This window comes from Panulirus ornatus, chromosome 14 (genome assembly GCF_036320965.1).
Source record: "Panulirus ornatus isolate Po-2019 chromosome 14, ASM3632096v1, whole genome shotgun sequence".
NCBI lineage: Eukaryota > Metazoa > Arthropoda > Malacostraca > Decapoda > Palinuridae > Panulirus > Panulirus ornatus.
The window spans coordinates 1,248,173-1,270,466 of NC_092237.1; the positions used below are offsets into that span (position 1 = coordinate 1,248,173).

General features: G+C 41.0%; 2 protein-coding genes across 3 annotated transcripts in view; one reads left to right on the forward strand and one right to left on the reverse strand.

Annotated features, from left to right (window-relative positions):
- conv (insulin like growth factor binding protein acid labile subunit convoluted) overlaps positions 1–7,282 on the forward strand; it is a 32,858-nt gene extending 25,576 nt beyond the window's left edge. For both annotated transcript variants that reach the window (XM_071669254.1, XM_071669255.1), the window contains exons 7-8: positions 5,472–5,677; positions 6,480–7,282. In XM_071669254.1, the coding sequence (XP_071525355.1) occupies positions 5,472–5,677; positions 6,480–6,636 (363 nt within the window). In that variant the 3' untranslated portion in view covers positions 6,637–7,282. The remainder of the gene's footprint in view (positions 1–5,471; positions 5,678–6,479) is intronic.
- LOC139753130 (uncharacterized) overlaps positions 1–15,746 on the reverse strand; it is a 250,412-nt gene extending 234,666 nt beyond the window's left edge. Inside the window, exon 1 of the mRNA XM_071669258.1 lies at positions 15,692–15,746. Coding sequence (XP_071525359.1) covers positions 15,692–15,731 — 40 coding nt within the window. The 5' untranslated portion in view covers positions 15,732–15,746. The remainder of the gene's footprint in view (positions 1–15,691) is intronic.
- Positions 15,747–22,294: the final 6,548 nt, after the last annotated feature.

A 22,294-nucleotide genomic window follows, 5' to 3' on the forward strand; every position in this document is an offset into this window, starting at 1 on the left:
AGATGGAACCATGGAAGCGGAAGTAGATCATAGGGTGGGGGAGGGGGCGAAAATCCTGGGAGCTTTGAAGAATGTGTGGAAGTTGAGAACATTATCTCGGAAAGCAAAAATGGGTATGTTTTAAGGAATAGTGGTTCCAACAATGTTGTTTGGTTGCGAGGCGTGGGCTATGGATAGAGTTGTGCGCAGGAGGATGGATGTGCTGGAAATGAGATGTTTGAGGACAATGTGTGGTGTGAGGTGGTTTGATTGAGTAAATAACATAAGGGTAAGAGAGATGTGTGGAATTAAAAAGGGCGTGATTGAGAGAGCAGAAGAGGGTGTTTTGAAATGGTTTGGGCACATGGAGAGAATGAGTGAGGAAAGATTGACCAAGAGGATATATGTGTCGGAGGTGGAGGGAACGAGGAGAAGTGGGAGACCAAATTGGAGGTGGAAAGATGGAGTGAAAAAGATTTTGTGTGATCGGGGCCTGAACATGCAGAAGGGTGAAAGGAGGGCAAGGAATAGAGTGAATTGGATCGATGTGGTATACCTGGGTTGACGTGCTGTCAGTGGATTGAATCAGGGCATGTGAAGCGTCTGGGGTGAACCATGGAAAGCTGTGTAGGTATGTATATTTGCATGTGTGGACGTATGTATATACATGTGTATGGGGGTGGGTTGGGCCATTTCTTTCGCCATTTCCCGCATTAGCGAGGAAGCGTTAAGAACAGAGGACTGGGCCTTTGGGGGAATACCCTCACCTGGCCCCCTTCTCTGTTCCTTCTTTTGGAAAAATCAAAAAAAAATAGGGAGGGGAGGATTTCCAGCCTCCGCTCCCTCCCCTTTTAGTCACCTTCTACGACACACAGGGAATACGTGGGAAGTATTCTTTCTCTCCTATCCCCAGGGATATAACCTAATACACCTCCAAGTAAAAATCACATCAATTTCAAAATAAAAGCATACATAATAATGCCTACTAATTAAGGAAGTTGTAGGAAAAAGCCTATTCAATAGATCCAAGGAACCAACAAGCACACTGAAGGTGTTTTGCATTATACAAACAAAACAGGTGAAGCCTGTAATGTAATAAAGGGTGCAAGATACTTAGGTGTAATCTCAACTTTTGGTGGTGGCATTAGCAGTATGGGGGAGAATACGTACTGGAGCCAGAGAAGGGTGACCGCCACCCACCAGGCGCATCCACTATTGGTCGGATGAGTGTCAGGTCTAAGGTGAGCAAACCAAAGAAAGGATGGTGTTGCGTTGGTTCCCCACCTTCACCTGTCTCTTCTACAGTAAAGTACGTATCCACTTCCTTCATTAATATTCTTTGCAATGTACTATGCCATGACTGAGTAGAACGTCTAGCAGCAAACGCGGGAGACAGCGACAAAGCAAAATAATAATAATAAATATATATATATATATATATATATATATATATATATATATATATATATATATATATATATATATATATTTCTTTTTCTTTTTTTTTTTTTTGCTTTGTCGCTGTCTCCCGCGTTTGCAAGGTAGCGCAAGGAAACAGACGAAAGAAATGGCCCAACCCACCCCCATACACGTGTATATAGATACGTCCACACACGCAAATATACATACCTACACAGCTTTCCATGGTTTACCCCAGACGCTTCACATGCCCTGATTCAATCCACTGACAGCACGTCAACCCCGGTATACCACATCGATCCAATTCACTCTATTCCTTGCCCTCCTTTCACCCTCCTGCATGTTCAGGCCCCAATCACACAAAATCTTTTTCACTCCATCTTTCCACTTCCAATTTGGTCTCCCACTTCTCGTTCCCTCCACCTCCGACACATATATCCTCTTGGTCAATCTTTCCTCACTCATTCTCTCCATGTGCCCAAACCATTTCAAAACACCCTCTTCTGCTCTCTTAACCATGCTCTTTTTATTTCCACACATCTCTCTTACCCTTACGTTATTTACTCGATCAAACCACCTCACACCACACATTGTCCTCAAACATCTCATTTCCAGCACATCCATCCTCCTGCGCACAACTCTATCCATAGCCCACGCCTCGCAACCATACAACATTGTTGGAACCACTATTCCTTCAAATATACCCATTTTTGCTTTCTGAGATAATGTTCTCGACTTCCAAACATTCTTCAAGGCTCCCAGGATTTTCGCCCCCTCCCCCACCCTATGATCCACTTCCGCTTCCATGGTTCCATCCGCTGCCAGATCCACTCCCAGATATTTAAAACACTTTACTTCCTCCAGTTTTTCTCCATTCAAACTTACCTCCCAATTGACTTGACCCTCAACCCTACTGTACCTAACTACCTTGCTGTTATTCACATTTACTCTTAACTTTCTTCTTTCACACACTTTACCAAACTTAGTCACCAGCTTCTGCAGTTTCTCACATGAATCAGCCACCAGCGCTGTATCATCAGCGAACAACAACTGACTCACTTCCCAAGCTCTCTCATCCCCAACAGACTTCATACTTGCTCCTCTTTCCAAAACTCTTGCATTCACCTCCCTAACAACTCCATCCATAAACAAATTAAACAACCATGGAGACATCACACACCCCTGCCGCAAACCTACATTCACTGAGAACCAATCACTTTCCTCTCTTCCTACACGTACACATGTCTTACATCCTCGATAAAAACTTTTCACTGCTTCTAACAACTTGCCTCCCACACCATATATTCTTAATATCTTCCACAGAGCATCTCTATCAACTCTATCATATGCCTTCTCCAGATCCATAAATGCTACATACAAATCCATTTGCTTTTCTAAGTATTTCTCACATACATTCTTCAAAGCAAACACCTGATCCACACATCCTCTACCACTTCTGAAACCACACTGCTCTTCCCCAATCTGATGCTCTGTACATGCCTTCACCCTCTCAATCAATACCCTCCCTTATAATTTTCCAGGAATACTCAACAAACTTATACCTCCGTAATTTGAGCACTCACTCTTATCCCCTTTGCCTTTGTACAATGGCACTATGCACACATTCTGCCAATCCTCAGGCACCTCACCATGAGTCATACATACATTAAATAACCTTACCAACCAGTCAACAATACAGTCACCCCCTTTTTTAATAAATTCCACTGCAATACCATCCAAACCTGCTGCCTTGCCGGCTTTCATCTTCCACAAAGCTTTTACTACCTCTTCTCTGTTTACCAAATCATTTTCCCTAACCCTCTCACTTTGCACACCACCTCGATCAAAACACCCTATATCTGCCACTCTATCATCAAACACATTCAACAAACCTTCAAAATACTCACTCCATCTCCTCACATCACCACTACTTATCACCTTCTCATTTGCGCCCTTCACTGAAGTTCCCATTTGCTCCCTTGTCTTACGCACTTTATTTACCTCCTTCCAGAACATCTTTTTATTCTCCCTAAAATTTAATGATACTCTCTCACCCCAACTCTCATTTGCCCTCTTTCTCACCTCTTGCACCTTTCTCTTGACCTCCTGTCTCTTTCTTTTATACATCTCCCACTCAATTGCATTTTTTCCCTGCAAAAATCGTCCAAATGCCTCTCTCTTCTCTTTCACTAATAATCTTACTTCTTCATCCCACCACTCTATCCTTTCTAATCAACCCACCTCCCACTCTTCTCATGCCACAAGCATATATATATATATATATATATATATCCCTGGGGATAGGGGAGAAAGAACACTTCCCACATATTCCCTGTGTGGTAGAAGGCGACTAAAAGGGAAGGGAGTGGGGGGCTGGAAATCCTCCCCTCTGGTTTTTCATTTTCCAAAAGGAGGAACAGAGAAGGGGACCTAGTGAGGATGTTCCCTCAAAGGCTCAGTCCTCTGTTCTTAATGCTACCTCACTAACGCAGGAAATAGAGAATAGTATGAAAAAAAAAGTGTGCTGCAGGTAGTCAAAATTTGGCAAAATCCTCTCATATCTACTTTAGATTTTTTTTTATAACTGATAACTGTTTCCTGTTAGTGAGGTAGTGCCAGGAACAGACGAAGAAAGGCCATAACCGCTCACTTCCATTCTCTAACTGTCATGTGGAATGTACCAAACCCACAGCTCCCTATCCAAAACTAGGCCCCACAAAACTTTCCATGGTTTACCCTGGATACTTCACATGCCCTGGTTCAGTACATTAACAGCACGTCAACCCCAGTATACCACATCATTCCAGTTCACTCTGTCCTGTGCACGCCTTTCATTGTCTTGCATATTCAGGCCCCAATTGTTCAAAATCTTTTCACTCCATTCTTCCACCTCTAGTTTGGTTTCCCCATTCTCCTTGTTCCCTCCACTTCTGACACACAATCCACTTTGTCAACCTTTCTTTTCTTATTTTCTCCATATGTCCAGACCATTTCATCATGCCTCTTTTATTATCATAGATGATAAAATGTAAAAGTGAAATATCAATTTGATGGATGTGGAAATTACCAACAGCAGCAGTATGCCTCCTCTAATCCTTTGAATGCAGTATGTACTTTCCTCAGTCTCTTAAAAGCTATCCCTACTACTACCCTAACTGTAGAAATGATGTCTGCACACTCTCATTCCTCTCAAAAGTCTCCTTCTTCATCTATAGGAATACAGAAGCACTTTCAATAAGGATGAGCCCAAATGCCAATATAATCTTACAGACTATGGTAAGGAGAGTTTATTTCCTGTTCTAATTCTTAAAACAATTCTGCCACCTTTAATTGAATAGTGGGACAACCACTGCCTTTGTCCTTTGTCCTGGGCCTCTGTGCCATTGTTAGCAATTTCCTCAACCATTTAATTGATATTTCACTTTTACTCATCATCAGCTCATTTCCTACACTTTGCTTTTTTATTGTTTGTGTTTTATGGCTCTTATCACCTCCTCTGTTGTAATGTTTTCTACTTCATCTACCTTTTCAGTAATTTCCATCCCTCCACTCCTAAAGAAAAATATCCTCCATCCTCCTCCTGACAGTTCATTGGAGTCTTTTTACCCTTTTCATTCATGGATCAATATTTTTCACCCCACATTCCTTTCATTGCTGTTTTGGAAAGCAGAGCTTCTTCAAAACTCTCTTCTATAGTCTTCATTCCACCATGCTTTTCCTCTTTATCCACATCCTAAGCTTTCACTTCAGTATATTGCTTTCACAGCATCTCTCCATGGAGTTCTAATGTTTTCATATCATTTCAACTTTGTTTTGTATTATTTCACCTGTATCCTTCAGTTTGTCCTTTTACTTCTTTGGAAGTTTGTAATTTCATTGTTTAACTGCTCATATATTATCTCCCTACCTTTTCCCTCACATTTTTAGTCTAGATCATCTAAAATGAAATGCTAAAATATACAGGTATTAAACTCAAGTGATCTAATATGCTACAGCGTAATCCACGTGTAAACCATACATCATACACTTTAGCTCTTATATTCTTTCTAATTTATACTGTGACGACCTTCCAGGTAAACCCAGACATTAGGTTCCGTCTGCTGGGGGAGAACCCTGACATACTACAGAAGTTGGATGTGTCATGGTACGTTACAACGAGAGAGGATATTGGAGGCTTTGATTTAGCAGTGTACAACATCTCATCAGGCAAGGAGGTTGATCGACGCCCACTTCCTTACACTGCCCGGCAGCAGGTGTTCCCAGATGTACCTCAGGGCAGGTCAGTCACAAGTTTTCAAACACCCCATGAGGCCTGTTAGTCACTAGTCACTCTTTCCCAAATATCTATGGAACAGGTTTACTAGTTCCTTCATGTCCATTTGGGTACATTGGTCACCAGAGCTTTGATATGATGATGAGCAGCTCATTCACTGGTTTCCATATATCCAATATGGATGATCAGTCACTAGGTAGCTTTTACACTTGTAAATTGTGTTTTGTTCTACTTGTAAATTGTGTTTTGTTCTCTGTTGAACCTTGTTTAGATAGTTGATTTTATTAACTGCTGCATTTAGGAATTTTTATGCCTTTGATATAACTACTGTTCAGCTAGTTTACTGTTATCTTTCTACAGTATAATTATAACTCCTTTAAATAATGCTCCATTAATATGCATACATAGGTATCTCTTAGTTAGATAAGGAAAAAAGCTTAAAAGTTTGCACTGAATATATATCACAATACATTTGATTTTATATATATATCACTGAGCAATATACATGAATATACCAATGAGCAATATTCATGAAGGATCACAGGCTTAGTTAGTTACACAATACAATACACAAATCTTTATACTTTTCCATGGCCTATGTTCTTGGGCATTTTTATTTTAGACAGCTGCCTCTGTCCACCCAAGTAAACAGTTTCAGTAACAATATTTGATGAAGCCACTAATGTTTATGTAAGTACTTTTTGCCAGATGAACTACTGTAAATGGAGAACAAACTGGAGTTAGCCATCAGTCATGCAGGCTGAGATAACAACTAGAATAGACGATAACAATCTTTTGATGTCTACAGGTACCGTGTGTGTGTGAGTGCAGTGGACTCAATGCAGGTGAGGCGTGCCCTCCAGCCTTCCCAGTGCCATGGGTTCTCTGTCAGTTCTGCCCATAATGTATCCATACCTTTCATCCCCCTCATTGTTACCCTTCTCATTATGCTGGGTTTTAGGTGACATTAATGAAATGAAGCTCCAAAGTCTTAACAAATTTACCCCATTAGAATGATAATTTGATCTCATCACTTCCATTTTCGACTCCTTGAGTATGTTAACTACTGATCCTTTATGATGACTATTCCACTGATGCAGTAACATCCCTCTAGTTTGATGACTGCCTCTGGATTGTGAACTGAATTACTCAGCAAGCAGAACACAAACTAACCAGTAAAATTCCTCTTGTTCTTTATTGCAAATTGCCATTTTGAAGGTGATAGCTCTAGCCTAAGTCTCATAACCTTAAGGCCACAGTATGATTATGTGTTATAATAATCCTGGACTTATATAATGACTTGAATCTCAAGGTTTTATTGTTACTTTGTACATTGTTTTTCTTTTGTCTTTCTTACTGCAAGACGAGCACTACTGGACTCCATATGCATGTGGTTATAATGAATGAAAAGTCACCTTCATTGAGGTTCTGTCATTGTCAGTGAAAGAAAAGGTGTACAGTTTCATCAAAGAACTCACTCCAAAGGGATCCACCCTTTCCCTGTTACTGATCATAGCTCAGCCTTGGAAGTGCAAGAGCCATGTAAAAGGAGTCTTATGGTTACATGATTAAGAGATATAACTGCAAGATAAATAAAATATATTTTGATACTGTATGATTTTGAAGCCCTCATCATGTGATCATGTATGTATGATTATTTTCCAATCTCTACAATCTCGGAGTATCACAGAACATTGTACTGAATCCTCATTAAACCTCCTGTTATGGCTCTTTTTTTTTCTTGAGTAATGATGCAACATAGTTTGACAGACAAAAGTAGACTTAGCAATTATTGCATGATTGGTTCTTCTCTAATTTTTTTGTCAGGATTGGTATAACATTAACCCTTAAACTGCAACATGCCTTCCAGAATGAGAGCTTGACAGGCTGCTTTCTGGAAGCCTTCCAGAATAAGCCTATTAGGTCTGACGGTCCTTGCCCCTACTTAAATTCCAAGTTGATGTATAGTTCCCTCTCTTATACAAAGATGTAATGAGGAACCTAATAACAGTTGTAAAATTATCTTGCATCACAGTTACCCTTTTATCTACAGGAGAGTGCAGTTACATCTAACTGGGAAACCAGATTTATGCATGGAACATACAAGTCAGTTTTATGATAAAGAAAATAAGTTTTCTTGTATCAGTGTTTATGTGTTTGATGAAAATACTTTTTTTTTACTTATGTAAATTATGTTCTTTGTTTATTTATCATTTATTATACTTTGTCGCTGTCTCCCATGTTAGCGAGGTAGCGCAAGGAAAAAGACGAAAGAATGGCCCAACCCACCCACATACACATGTATATACATACACATCCACACACGCACATATACATACCTATACACTCAACATATTCATATATATACACATACAGACATATACATATATACACATATACATAATTCATAGTCTGCCCTTATTCATTCCCATTGCCACCCCGCCACACATAAAATAACAACCCCCTCCCCCCCGCATGTGTGTGAGGTAGCACTGAGAAAAGACAACAAAGGCCACATTCATTCACACTCAGTCTCTAGCTGTCATGTATAATGCACCGAAACCACAGCTCCCTTTCCACATCCAGGCCCAACAGAACTTTCCATGGTTAACCCCAGACACTTCACATGCCCTGGTTCAACCCATTGACAGCACGTCGACCCCGGTATACCACTTTGTTCCAATTCACTCTATTCCTTGCTCGCCTTTCACCCTCCTGCATGTTCAGGCCCCGATCACTCAAAATCTTTTTCACTCCATCCCTCCACCTCCAATTCGGTCTCCCACTTCTCCTGGTTCCCTCCACCTCTGACATATATATCCTCTTTGTCAATCTTTCCTCACTCATTCTCTCCATGTGACAAAACCATTTCAAAACATCCACTCCTGCTGTCTCAACCACACTCTTTTTATTACCACACATCTCTCTTACCCTTTCATTACTTACTCGATCAAACCACCTCACACCACATACTGTCCTCAAACATCTCATTTCCAGCACATGCCCATGCCTCGCAACCATATAACATTGTTGGAACCACTATTCCTTGAAACATACCCATTTTTGCTTTCCAAGATAACATTCTCAACTTCCACACATTTTTCAATGCTCCCAGAACTTTCACCCCCTCCCCCAACTTATGATTCACTTCCGCTTCCATGGCTCCATCCGCTGCCAAATCCACTCCCAGATACCTAAACCCTTCATTTCCTCCAGTTTTTCTCCATTCAAACTTACCTCCCAATTGACTTGTCCCTCAACCCTACTATAACTAATAACCTTGCTGTTATTGACATTTACTCTCAGCTTTCTTCTTTGACACACTTTACCAAACTCAGTCACCAGCTTCTGCAGTTTCTCACCTGAATCAGCCACTAGTGCTGTATCATCAGCGAACAACAACTGACTCACTTCCCAAGCTCTCTCATCCACAACAGACTGCATACTTGCCCCTCTTTCCAAAACTCTTGCATTTAGCTCCCTAACAACCCCATCCATAAACAAATTCAACAACCATGGAGACATCACACACCCCTGCCGCAAACCAACATTCACTGAGAACCAATCACTTTCCTCTCTTCCCACACATACACATGCCTTACATCCTCGATAAAAACTTTTCGCTGCTTCTAACAACTTGCCTCCCCCACCATATATTATTAATGTTCTTAATGTACATAATGTTCTTTGTATGTACATGAAATATTAATGCATCCATATTGTGAAGAAGAGTAAATATAAAAGTGAAGAAAGGATCAAGGGGCACCATAATCCTCCTGTCCTGAACCTGTGCAGCTGAAACATGGACAGTGATTAAGTCACAGAGGTCAAGAATCCAGACTATGGAAATGAGATATTTGAGAGGAGCATGTAGTATGACTAAATGCAATGAAGAAGAAAATGAGGGGGTGTGTATGAGAGATCTTATATGGCAAAGAATGCAAAAGGAATGAATTGTGGAGATGCAGTTTGGGTAAAATGTAATACTTGGAGGAGATGGTTTGGGCATTTGGAAAGAATGCAAGACATGTAGTTTAGGAGAGCATACGATAGTATGATTAAATGAGTTGGTGTGAGAGACAGACCACCTATGACATGTGGAAGTAGAGTGGAAGAGTATTGGAGGGAGAGAAATGGCAGAAGAATGCATGGAATGGTGTACGCAAGGGAGGCATGTAAGTACAGACATAAGTGGCCATGGCTATCACTTGGGAGTTCCTGAAGGGAACAAGCCTCAGGGATATCAGACAGAGAAGAATAAGATATTGCATATGAAGTGTAAAAATACTTGGTGATATATATAGGACCTGTAAGATGTAACAGTAATGGCACACCCAAGGATGGGCTATCATTGACAAGAGCCCATGCTAAGCTTAGTCTTGGTGAATCTTCATGTACTGGTGAGTAGAATCATGGATGGAAAAAATATATAATATATTTCATAGGGTGGGGAAGGAGGCGAAAATCCTGGGAGCCTTGAAGAATGTGTGGAAGTCGAGAACATTATCTCCGAAAGCAAAAATGGCTATATTTGAAGGAATAGTGGTTCCAACAATGTTGTATGGTTGCGAGGCATGGGCTATGGATAGAGTTGCACGCAGGAGGGTGGATGTGCTGGAAATGAGATGTTTGAGGACAATGTGTGGTGTGAGGTGGTTTGATCGAGTAAGTAATGTAAGGGTATGAGAGATGTGTGGAAATAAAAAGAGCATGGTTGAGAGAGCAGAAGAGGGTGTTTTGAAATGGTTTGGGCACATGGAGAAAATGAGTGAGGAAAGATTGACCAAGAGGATATATGTGTCGGAGGTGAAGGGAACGAGAAGTGGGAGACCAAATTGGAGGTGGAAAGATGAAGTGAAAAAGATTTTGAGTGATCGGGGCCTGAACATGCAGGAGGGTGAAAGGCGGGCAAGGAATAGAGTGAATTGGATTGATGTGGTATACTGGGGTCGATGTGCTGTCAATGGATTGAATCAGGGCATGTGAAGCGTCTGAGGTAAACCATGGAAAGTTCTGTGGGGCCTGGATGTGGAAAGGGAGCTGTGGTTTCGGGCATTATTGCATGACAGCTAGAGACTGAGTGTGAACGAATGGGGCCTTTGTTGTCTTTTCCTAGCGCTACCTCGCACACATGAGGGGGGAGGGGGATGTTATTCCATGTGTGGCGAGGTGGCGATGGGAATGAATAAAGGCAGTGAATTGTGTGCATGTGTATATATGTATGTGTCTGTGTGTGTATATGTATGTGCATATTGAGATGTATGGGTATGTATATTTGCGTGTGTGGACATGTGTGTACATACATGTGTATGGGGGTGGGTTGGGCCATTTCTTTCGTCTGTTCCCTTGCGCTACCTCGCAAACGCGGGAGACAGCGACAAAGCAAAATAATAATAATAATATGTTTAGGTCTCCTTCTTCTGTTTCCCCTTTTAGAAAGTCAAAATACAAGGAGGGGAGGGTTTCTACCCCCCCACTCCCATCCCCTTTAGTCGCCTTCTACGACACGTGAGGAATGCGTGGGAAGTATTTTTTCGACCTTATCCCCAGGGATAGGGGAGGTAAGTTTGAATGGAGAAAAACTGGAGGAAGTGAAGTGTTTTAGATATCTGGGAGTGGATCTGGCAGTGGATGGAACCATGGAAGCAGAAGTGAATCATAGGGTGGGGAGGGGGCGAAAATTCTGGGAGCGTTGAAGAATGTGTGGAAGTCGAGAAAATTATCTCGGAAAGCAAAAATGGATATGTTTGAAGGAATAGTGGTTCCAACAATGTTATATGGTTGCGAGGCGTGGGCTATGGATAGAGTTGTGTGGAGGAGGATGGATGTGCTGGAAATGAGATGTCTGAGGACAATATGTGGTGTGAGGTGGTTTGATCGAGTAAGTAATGATAGGGTAAGAGAGATGTGTGGTAATAAAAAGAGTGTGGTTGAGAGAGCAGAAGAAGGTGTTTGGAAATGGTTTGGTCACATGGATAGAATGAGTGAGGAAAGATTGACCAAGAGGATATATGTGTCAGAGGTGGAGGGAACAAGAAGTGGGAGACTAAATTGGAGGTGGAAGGATGGAGTGAAAAAGATTTTGAGTGATCGGGGCCTGAACATGCAGGAGGGTGAAAGGCGGGCAAGGAATAGAGTGAATTGGATCAATGTGGTATACTGGGGTCGACGTGCTGTCAATGGATTGAACCAGGGCATGTGAAGCGTTTGGGGTAAACCATGGAAAGTTCTGTGGGGCCTGGATGTGGAAAAGGAGCTGTGGTTTCGGTGCATTATTACATGACAGCTAGAGACTGAGTGTTAACGAATGTGGCCTTTGTTGTCTTTTCCTAGCGCTACCTCACACACATGAGGGGGGAGGGGGTTGTTATTTCATGTGTGGCGAGGTGGCGATGGGAATGAATAAAGGCAGACTATGAATTATGTACATGTGTATATATGTATATGTCTGTGTGTGTATATATATGTATACGTTGAGAGGTATAGGTATGTATATTTGCGTGTGTGGATTATTTTTTTTTTTTCTTTTCTGCTGGTCTCCCGCGTTTGCAAGGTAGCGCAAGGAAACAGATGAAAGAAATGGCCCAACCCACCCCCATACACATGTATATACATACACATCCACACACGCAAATATACATACCTACACAGCTTTCCATGGTTTACCCAAGACGCTTCACATGCCCTGATTCAATCCACTGACAGCACGTCAACCCCGATATACCACATCGATCCAATTCACTCTATTCCTTGCCCTCCTTTCACCCTCCTGCATGTTCAGGCCCCGATCACACAAAATCTTTTTCATTCCATCTTTCCACCTCCAATTTGGTCTCCCACTTCTCCTCATTCCCTCCACCTCCGACACGTATATCCTCTTGATCAATCTTTCCTCACTTATTCTCTCCATGTGCCCAAACCATTTCAAAACACCCTCTTCTGCTCTCTCAACCATGCTCTTTTCATTTCCACACATCTCTCTTACCCTTACGTTACTTACTCGATCAAACCACCTCACACCACATTGTCCTCAAACATCTCATTTCCAGCACATCCACCCTCCTGCGCACAACTCTATCCATAGCCCACGCCTCGCAACCATACAAAATTGTTGGAACCACTATTCCTTCAAGCATACCCATTTTTGCTTTCCGAGATAATGTTCTCGACTTCCACACATTCTTCAAGGCTCCCAGGATTTTCGCCCCCTCCCCCACCCTATGATCCACTTCCATGGTTCCATCCGCTGCCAGATCCACTCCCAGATATCTAAAACACTTTACTTCCTCCAGTTTTTCTCCATTCAAACTTACCTCCCAATTGCCTTGACCCTCAACCCTACTGTACCTAATAACCTTGCTCTTATTCACATTTACTCTCAACTTTCTTCTTTCACACACTGTGTGGATGTGTATGTATATACATGTGTAGGAGGGTGGGTTGGGCCGTTTTTTCGTCTGTTTCCTTGTGCTACCTTGCTAACACGGGAGACAGCGACAAAGCAAAATAGAAAAATATATATATAATGTTTAGGTATTTGAAGAATGAAATCACACCTGGAAAGTACCCATAACCATCATATTCTTACACAAATAAGGATCACCATGTCCCCAACCAAAGCTCCCCTGATAACTTGACATCCTTCACACCAATACAGAGGAAAGTATATTGCTCACTGAGGTATTTTCTTGATTAATGTGTGACACAGGAATGTTCTGTAAGGGATTTTTTTTCCTGTACAAGTTGTGTCACTTAATACCATAGCCACAGGTTAAGGATTAATGGTCCTACTGAAAAATGAATTCCTGTAATTCTTCTGTAAGGTACCATACTAAGCTTAGCAATGCTTCATCACAAATACCTGATGAACACACTGAATCTGATAACCAGGACAGACTGAAAACATTGGAATTATATTGCTCGATGTGTAAATATTAACCTTTTAAAATAATCAGGAACATTGTACACATTGTCATCTGTAATATAAATGAATACTACAAAAGTACACCAAAAGAACAAAGTAAAGTTCCCTCAGTTGCAGCTGATGAGGTACTAATCATTTACAAACAAAGGGTGATACAAGCCAAATCAGTTTTGATATCTCTGAATCTCTATCTCACCCAGCACAATATCAAAACAATATCAAGGAGTAAAGGATTTTACAACCACAGCAGAACATTTTTTGAGCAAGTGCCTTGTACTGCCTGAGTAGCACATAGTTCAGTGTATATAAAAGCTACAATCTACCTCACTGAAAAACAGGATCCTGAAGTCAATCAAAGTATACTTTGAATGATTGTAGTACACCTTTACCTGCAGTGTGGAGCAACAGTGTCATATTTTAACTCTACTTTTGTTACTTTAAGAGGTGTTTAGTCCACTCTCACCCACAGATCACTTTCCCAAAAACCTACCACTTAACAAGGTGTCAGTGAAAAATATATATGCTGCAGCTAAAATGATGTATTGTTTGACTGCAAGAAAAATGAAACAATTATAGATGTACAGAAGTGCAGCTCCAGTATCAATAATACCTCATGTATTATGTTGGTGAATTTCTATGGAGTAGTATTAACTGTCATGCCTGAACAGAAACATAACTCATTTAATACTGTGCTTGTCGTACATATGTTTGAGAAAATTTTTTTCATGATATGACACGGACTGTTAAAATTTTTAGGATGAATATGACTGAATGTTATGATACCTCCTTTCCTTAAGCAGCTTGTCTGTGGAATTTTCTATTTTCTATCTTCCCTCTTCCTATAATGTGTGTACCTTTTAGAATTAGGTTCAAAAACTCCTTCTGAACCCTGATTAATTTTTTCATCCTTTTCTCTATCTTTTCCTTCCTACCCGAGATGGCCTTTATTGTGGCATATTTTGCCTTGTCATGTTGGCCACTCTTGAGGCTCCTGCAGTCCTCGGAAAGCTCCCCACATCCAATTGGTAAGACCACAGGTCAAGAAATATGGTGATGTTTGTCTGTCTTTGATGGGTGGGTGCAAGACATCTGAGGAGTGTGTCCAGTGTCTTCAGAAAGGAAGATGCATTTTGGCCATGATGGGTGTTGTGATATACTGAATTAGTGTTAGTAATATTGGAGAGATGGATTTGTCTTGAACACAGACAAGAAAGTGTTACTCATACATGCCTAGGAAGTTTGGATGAAAGTTACAAATGGGTTGGCAATGGCATCGTTTAGTGCCTGTCGAGTCATTATAGTATGTATGCATTTTGTTGATATCATATTTGTAAGGAGAGGAAGGATATATATAAGAATAGGTTGCTCAAGTGTAAAGAAGGGATATGGTATGTTTGAAATGCATAATGGTAACACTAACAGATGTATATAAGTTCTTTTGGAAATAGAATACTAAGTTTTTTTTTTTTTTTTTACACACTGTGAAGATGCATTGAACACTGTACAGTGGAAAAAAAAAAAGTTGAGCTCTAATTGAAATATATGAAAAAAGTGAGAAGTTTGGAGATGAATGGAGGGTGGTGTGTCATAAAAGGGTAAGCAGGAGAGTGAATACAGTGAAGCAAGACTAGCATTGCTACAAAGCCCTTAGTCCTCATGGGCTTCTCTCAGGAACTTGGGTGCTTTGCAAAGCCACACTTCCATACACACCATGCATGCAGTCATACACGAAATGGTGAGAATGATCTTGTGCATCCCATCATCTCTACAAAACCCTGTCAGCTGCAATCATTATTTACACACCAGATGATGTGAACGATACATTACATCTAAGGCCCCCTTAGCACAAAGACAAAGACTGCACCTACATGCAGTTCTCCCTGACTTTAAAAGCTGTGCACCATCACCTTGAGCATCTTTACGTAAGTCAGTCAGCTATACTTCCTCTATGGCCACAGAACAATGCATCTCCAGGTTCTTCCCCTCTCTAGCAGGAGCTCTATGAGAATTTATTTAACTACCCCCTTCAACAGTTGCACAATGTGACTCTGGCTTCACTTCTGGCAAGAACTCTTTGAGGCACAGAACTCACTTACCCTCCACAGCAACAGCACCCGAGGAACTTAATGATGCCATATCCCTCCTTCAGCATAACCATGGTACCTCGGCAACACCATCTCCCTTCTGCAGCACAATAATGGGACATTGACAACTCCCTTCTGCAGCACAGTTAAAGGACCTTGACACCTCCTCCCATCAGCAGCACAGCCATGGGACCTTGGACACTCACCCCTTTCAACAGCAGCGTTATGACACTAGGTAATGACACTTTTCTTGCAGTAGCACTATGGGTCTCATTTCTCAAATTTTCCTGTTCCTGTACCAGCAATAGCAGTGTCCCATAAATGGACTTTCCTGTGTTTTTTATTTAACATCATTGTGTTACCCATGTTTTGTACTACTTGTCTCTTAGTTCTCATCAATATGGATGAAATTACAGCATTTATTACCATAGAATACACAATCTATTAAGTATCAGCAGAGCTTAATAAAATATCTGGTTCACCATAAATCTAGCTTATCCAGCAATGAAATGTAACTGCATATCATGACTGGAACAGAAGTCAGGAAGCAGCTTTTTCATAACCCAGTAATTGAGGCTTGAAAGATCAATTGAGTGTTTCAGGTAGTACCTTGGAGAATCAAAGTGACCACCTAAGTGAAGTACTGTACCCATTTTCTGACATATTTCCCCATCCTTTTCAGCTCCATTTTACTATTTATCCAGGGTTCATCTCCCTTTATAGTCTGACTTTCAATTTCTACACTAAACAGTAGATAATCATATGAATGCTATCTGTAAGACTGTAATTATCTATTTCTGCTCGTGAAAAGTGAGCAAACATTCATATTAACACCACCCGTAAACACACATATTGACTCAGCTTTATTATGAAAATATTCAAATTATTTCTACACATTACATCTTCATTTACTGAAGTCCATTTCATTCTCATTTACTGAAATCCACAAGTCAGTTGTCTTCATATTACAGAAATATTTCCTTTCAACCTTTCTCAGTTTCTGTTTGTTTCCACTTGCTGTGTGTCTTCTAGTCTTTTCCTTCCCAATTCTGAAATTTTATCCTAGTCCACCTAAATCAGTCTGTCCACTCACTTTATTCCAATCTTGAAAAGTAAAATAAGATCTTTTCTGTTCCTTCACTTTTCAGAAAAAAAATAATGCTTTATGTTCAACTTCTCTTTATAACCCAGACTTGCCAATTTAGGAACCATTCTTGTCTATACACTATGGTCACACTCACGAAGGAGTGGTTAGCACTGTGGTTGCACCAACTGCACAAACTGTGTGCAGTACTGAAGGTACACCTGCTTAGTACTTTTAAGTACCGTAACTGTGAAGCAAATACTGTAAGTGCACTAGCTGCATAAAAAATACGTTTCATATGCACCCTTTCTGAGAATACAACAGTTGCAATACCTATAAGGATATGACCTTAAAATGCCCAATGTGTAAGTATGGCACACAGTGTACCAGCTGAGTCAGACTGACACCAAGGTGCACCAGTTATGACAGCCATGACACCATATTATACCACCTATGACGACTTGAAACCACAGTGCATCAGCTGTGACAGATGGCACCACAGCGTACTAGCTGTGACATGACACCACAATGCACTAGCTGTGACAATATGGCACCACAGTGTACCAGCTGTGACAGCATGGCTCAGTACACCGGCTGAGACAGCATGGTACAACAATACATCAGCTGTGACAACATGCACAGGCACCATGTACCATATGTGTATGTCACCACAAATTATAAGAACATTAGGTACAGGGAACGAGACAGGGTATCACTTACACGGTACGAGGCACAGGTTATCAGGTACTGGGTACTTGGTATAGGTTATCAGGTGTAGGTACCAAGTATAGGGTACCAGGTTCAGATGATAAGAACATGGTACTAGGTACAGGGTATCAAGCAAAGGTTACCAGGTACAGGGTACGAGGTCAAAGTCTCGTACATATAGGTGAAAGTTTTTACTATTAAAGAGCTGAGTGTAGCCAGATGGGTCCAGCAGAAGTAGGTGGATGAATACCATCTAACTATACCATCAAATATGATCATAATAGTCACGCTGGCTTTCTATCTAGAACCACCGAAGGCCACCAACTGTCTGAGTTTGGCCTATGGGCATTACTTTCAATGTGAGGTTTGAGGCCAGCTGTCTGAGCTTAACGCGTTAGGAACACCAGCTGCCCGAGTATGATATCCAAAGAACACAAGCTGTCTGGATAAGACTAGGGAAAACCAGCTCTCTGTATGGCAGAGCCACTCCACTTGCCTGAGTATGACAAAACCCAGCTATCTGAATATGACTAAGGAACACAGCTATCTGAGTATGGTATCTGAGAAACACCAGTTAAGCATAAGATTTGAGGAACACCACTAATGTGAGTATGACGTGAGAGGAACACAATGACTCTAATCATGACTCAGGAATCATCAGTCTGAATATGACATTGGAAATTCTAACACCAGCCGTTTGAGTATGACACTAACGGGACAACTGTTTGAATAGGACATCTGGAAACACCAACAGTTTAAGAAGGACATCTAAGGAACTCTGTCTCAGCATTATAACCTGTTTGAATATGACAAGCAAGGTAGGGCAGTAAACAAGTGCACTTAACTGCGTGTAAGCAGGTCTGGTCAAAGCACAGCTGACCCATAACCCGTCACTATGCTACTTCCTACTTCAATAATTTCATCCGATTTACTGAATTGAATGTACTTAGCCAAGAGGTAATGCCTCGTTTATGTCACCAGTCACGAATTATAGTATTAATGTGAAAAACTATTCTTTTAATCATAAACGTAATCATAATGATGGTAATGATAACAAGTTGTCCTCGCAAAGTGACCGATGTAAAGATGCAATCCAGTAAAAACAAGAGAAACAATAATAATACAAAAGGTTTGGGGGTATTGTTACACTAATTCATAAAAATTTCACATAAATTATATGAACATTTATTTGCTCATACATTTACCACAGTAACAAGGCAAAAAAGACAAGTAAAGAATAACAATCAAAGATCTACTGGAATTGCAGAAATAAGAATAACAATGACGGCTAAAAATGCGGACTTACCTGCGAGATGCCAGCAGATGATGGAGTTTATAGCTACCGGACAGTAAGGTAAATGTGTTACTTCCCGTCGAGTTTTGTTGAAAAAAATAGAGCAATTACCATGCTAGGCAATGACCTTAAGCTGAAAAGAGGAAAAATCCCCAACCCTTTGAAACTCAAATCGAAGATCCTATTTAAAGACAACCGACTAACCTAACCTAACAAAATTCCTTGGATGTGTGAAACGGTAATAATACCGAAGTTCCTGCTTGTCTGGAGGTTTCATGTACATCGGGCTGGGCTAAATAAGTATACCAATATTTCTTCCTTTCTAGGGGATGTACGTATTACCAAAAGAAAATTAACATTAATAGTTATACACTATAATAATCCCAGATGATGGGTTGGAAGTATGGCTACCACAGGCTGACCTAGCACAGCCAGAGTGGAAGTGAACCAGGGTGGCAACTCAACCGGTGTTCGTTTGTTTGATACTCAAATATATAATACTGTTCTTTATCTCTTACGATACCAAAGATTGATAATGCAGGCATACTAATAAGCGATTTATCTTCAAGACATTATCTTACTTGTTTAGCACTTATTAACTTTGATGAAGAGTAGGTAGTTACTTGCGTAAATTTTATAAAACAAGAAAATTCCTTCATCACCTTTGTAGAATTTTTCGCGATATAATAAAAAGTTTGATTCTCGTTTCGTGCAAAACATTGAACAAGAGATGAAGATAGATGGTGTAATAGCAATGTTCCTGTCTTAGCAGGAGCCGGGAGTTGAGTGGCAGGACTAGTAAAGATAAAGCAACAAGCCAGTAATGTGAAGGAGCGTATACATCAGCATTACGGAACGCTCGCTTCCCTACTATTCAACCACACATTTTCTGTACTGCTGTATCAATCAGAGGAGTCGTGTTATGTGGCTCGGCATTAAGTAATGTGTTGAAAAATGGCGCCTGTCACTAACTGTACACTAAGGAAGTACACGGTTTTGGAATATTCCTGCACGCAACAAATACGTGATGTATAAGCAAAACCTCGTCATGCAGAGTATGTGCTGTAGTATTGACGGCAAGCGCCAACTACCCTGATATCTAATTTATTTTTAGAAACACATGAAAGATTAACTAATGGACAATATAAGAAATCACGACAGGTACGAGGGAAAAGAGGTCAAGAAGGTGAGCAGAGGAAGTTGAAGGAAAGTCGCTGTTACCGTGCTCACAACCAACTTTCTAATGCACGGAAGGCGAAAATCGCTGTATTCTAATCTTCAAGCCGACCATTTTGTACCGATATTAGTCTGGTTACGGAGCGTTAATAGCAATTGTATGCAATTTACAAACTTCTTTTTATCATTCCCTGAAGGTTCTTCAATTATACTTTCAACTTGAAACAAACTACAAGTCGCGAATCATCAATCTTCTGTATGTTCCATTGATTCCTTCGTTAATAGTGCCAAACTTTGTTAGCAATCAAAATCTTAAATTGTTGCCACACGTTTATCTAAATAATATGTTAAGTAACAGAAACTGGTGAACCTTTCCAATCACTAATCTTATTAAAGCGGCTCCGGTGCCAGCCATGATGACCCTGCACAGCACATGCTCCTCTGCTTCACGGTAACTTCTTCCACACTCATGGCACTCTTACTGTGAAGGATACATTATGCATGTAAACTGCACGTAACCAAAATATCAGGGTTAATAGATTATCAGAGCATTGTTATTCGGAAACATATTCGATTGACTGAAATACATTGAAAATATAAAGGGGTGGGGTCCTATCACGTGAACCTTCTCTACTGTAATACAACCACTTCAACTTTTCAATGCCGACAGCATTTCAGATTTCATCAGTGTGTGTAGTTACTATTTCTCCATTGTGAAGGATTGTCCACTTGTGTCCTCCCATACCTTACCCTTGTACATAAACCGTCTCAATTTTATAATAACACTCACATGTACATCCCAGAACAGGCCAGGTACCCATTCAACGACCAGTCGCAAAGGAGAGGATGGATAGCAGCTACATTGACTGTGAGCCGGTTGCCCTGCCCAGGTCTCTAACCCGGTCCTATTAGGTTGATAGGCTGAAACTGACCAATGCCCCGTGGAGGTTCAAATGTGCATTATATATACAATTACAGTAAAATGAAACATAATAGAAGATGAATTTAGTTGTGTAATGATTCAATATGTCAGGGGAATCTTTTACGGCAGATGAAACCAGTTCAAGTGACCGACACCGAGCAGGTGCAGGCGATCACTGGAGTTTCTTTTAAAACGCTGATAAAACAAGTAAGTGTTGGAACCATACGGTATGTTGAAGGTGTATAGGAGACGGGGTCGATTATAAAAGGCATCCTTGATGACATCTGTCCAGTGTTAGATGAACACTTCCACACAGTTTGGACTTGTTAACAATAAGTAATTGCGATGAGTAGATTTCTGAAGGGAATGGTGACATCGTAACAATACCCTTTCAATGACCACTCGTCTATATGCTGATATGCATGTTTCTCTTCAACATATTGGCTATGGGTTGAGGATATGTGAGGGGTGAGAGGGTGTATGTACCTGATCCAACTCAGAATAATATAGGAATGGCCTTCATAAACAAAGCAGTTTCCCTCTAAACTCTTCGTGGAGAGCTTCATCAATCCTTGGTCGCCCCCTTGCAAGTGTTAGGACTCTGTGTAGTCAAGTTTGCATGTGGTATGCCGTTACGTGTACCAGGAGTCACACACCCCACCTCACCCACTCAGGCACAAGTCCATGTTCCGTTTTTCCTTCCTATGCAAGACCTTCATCTTCCCTGGCCCCCATAACATGATTCCAGCGTTCAGAAACTGTTCTTCTTGTACAGTTGGCATTTAAACCATCCTCAGCAGACCAGTTACTGGTCCTAACTGGCCAGCCTGGTCCTTGGTGTCACCAACACACACACACACACACTCCTTCATTAGACACTCACTAACATGCTTGGAACTGCCTCGCTGCGAGAGCCGTTCACCTTCCACACCTTCCCGGTAAATGCAATTAGGTAAATGTTTCATCTTGTTAATGCTACAGAAAACTACGCTGCTTAGGAAATTATGAGGCAATCACTGTTCACTGAAGCTGCTGTTTCTGTATCCTGACTACTTTATTCAGGCAGTGTTTCCCTGTGGAGCCTGACCTCAACATCTGCCAGGCCCCAGCACACTATTTGGCTGATGTTCTAACCCAATATCCAACCTTCCCCCGCTAGGTGGCTGAGTATATGTACATGGGAGATCATTTGACAAGAACCTGCACTAATAAACGCAGGTTGTCAGATAGGAATCTACAGTCATATACGTAGGTGATCATAAGACATAAACCTACACTATTATACGTGGATAATCATCAGACAGGAATCTATACTACTGTAAGTGGAAGTTCATCAGTCAGGAACCTACACTAGTAAACGTGGGAAATCATCTGACAGGAATCTATACCAGTGTAAGTATGAGATTATGAAACAGCGGGTGATATGTCGTA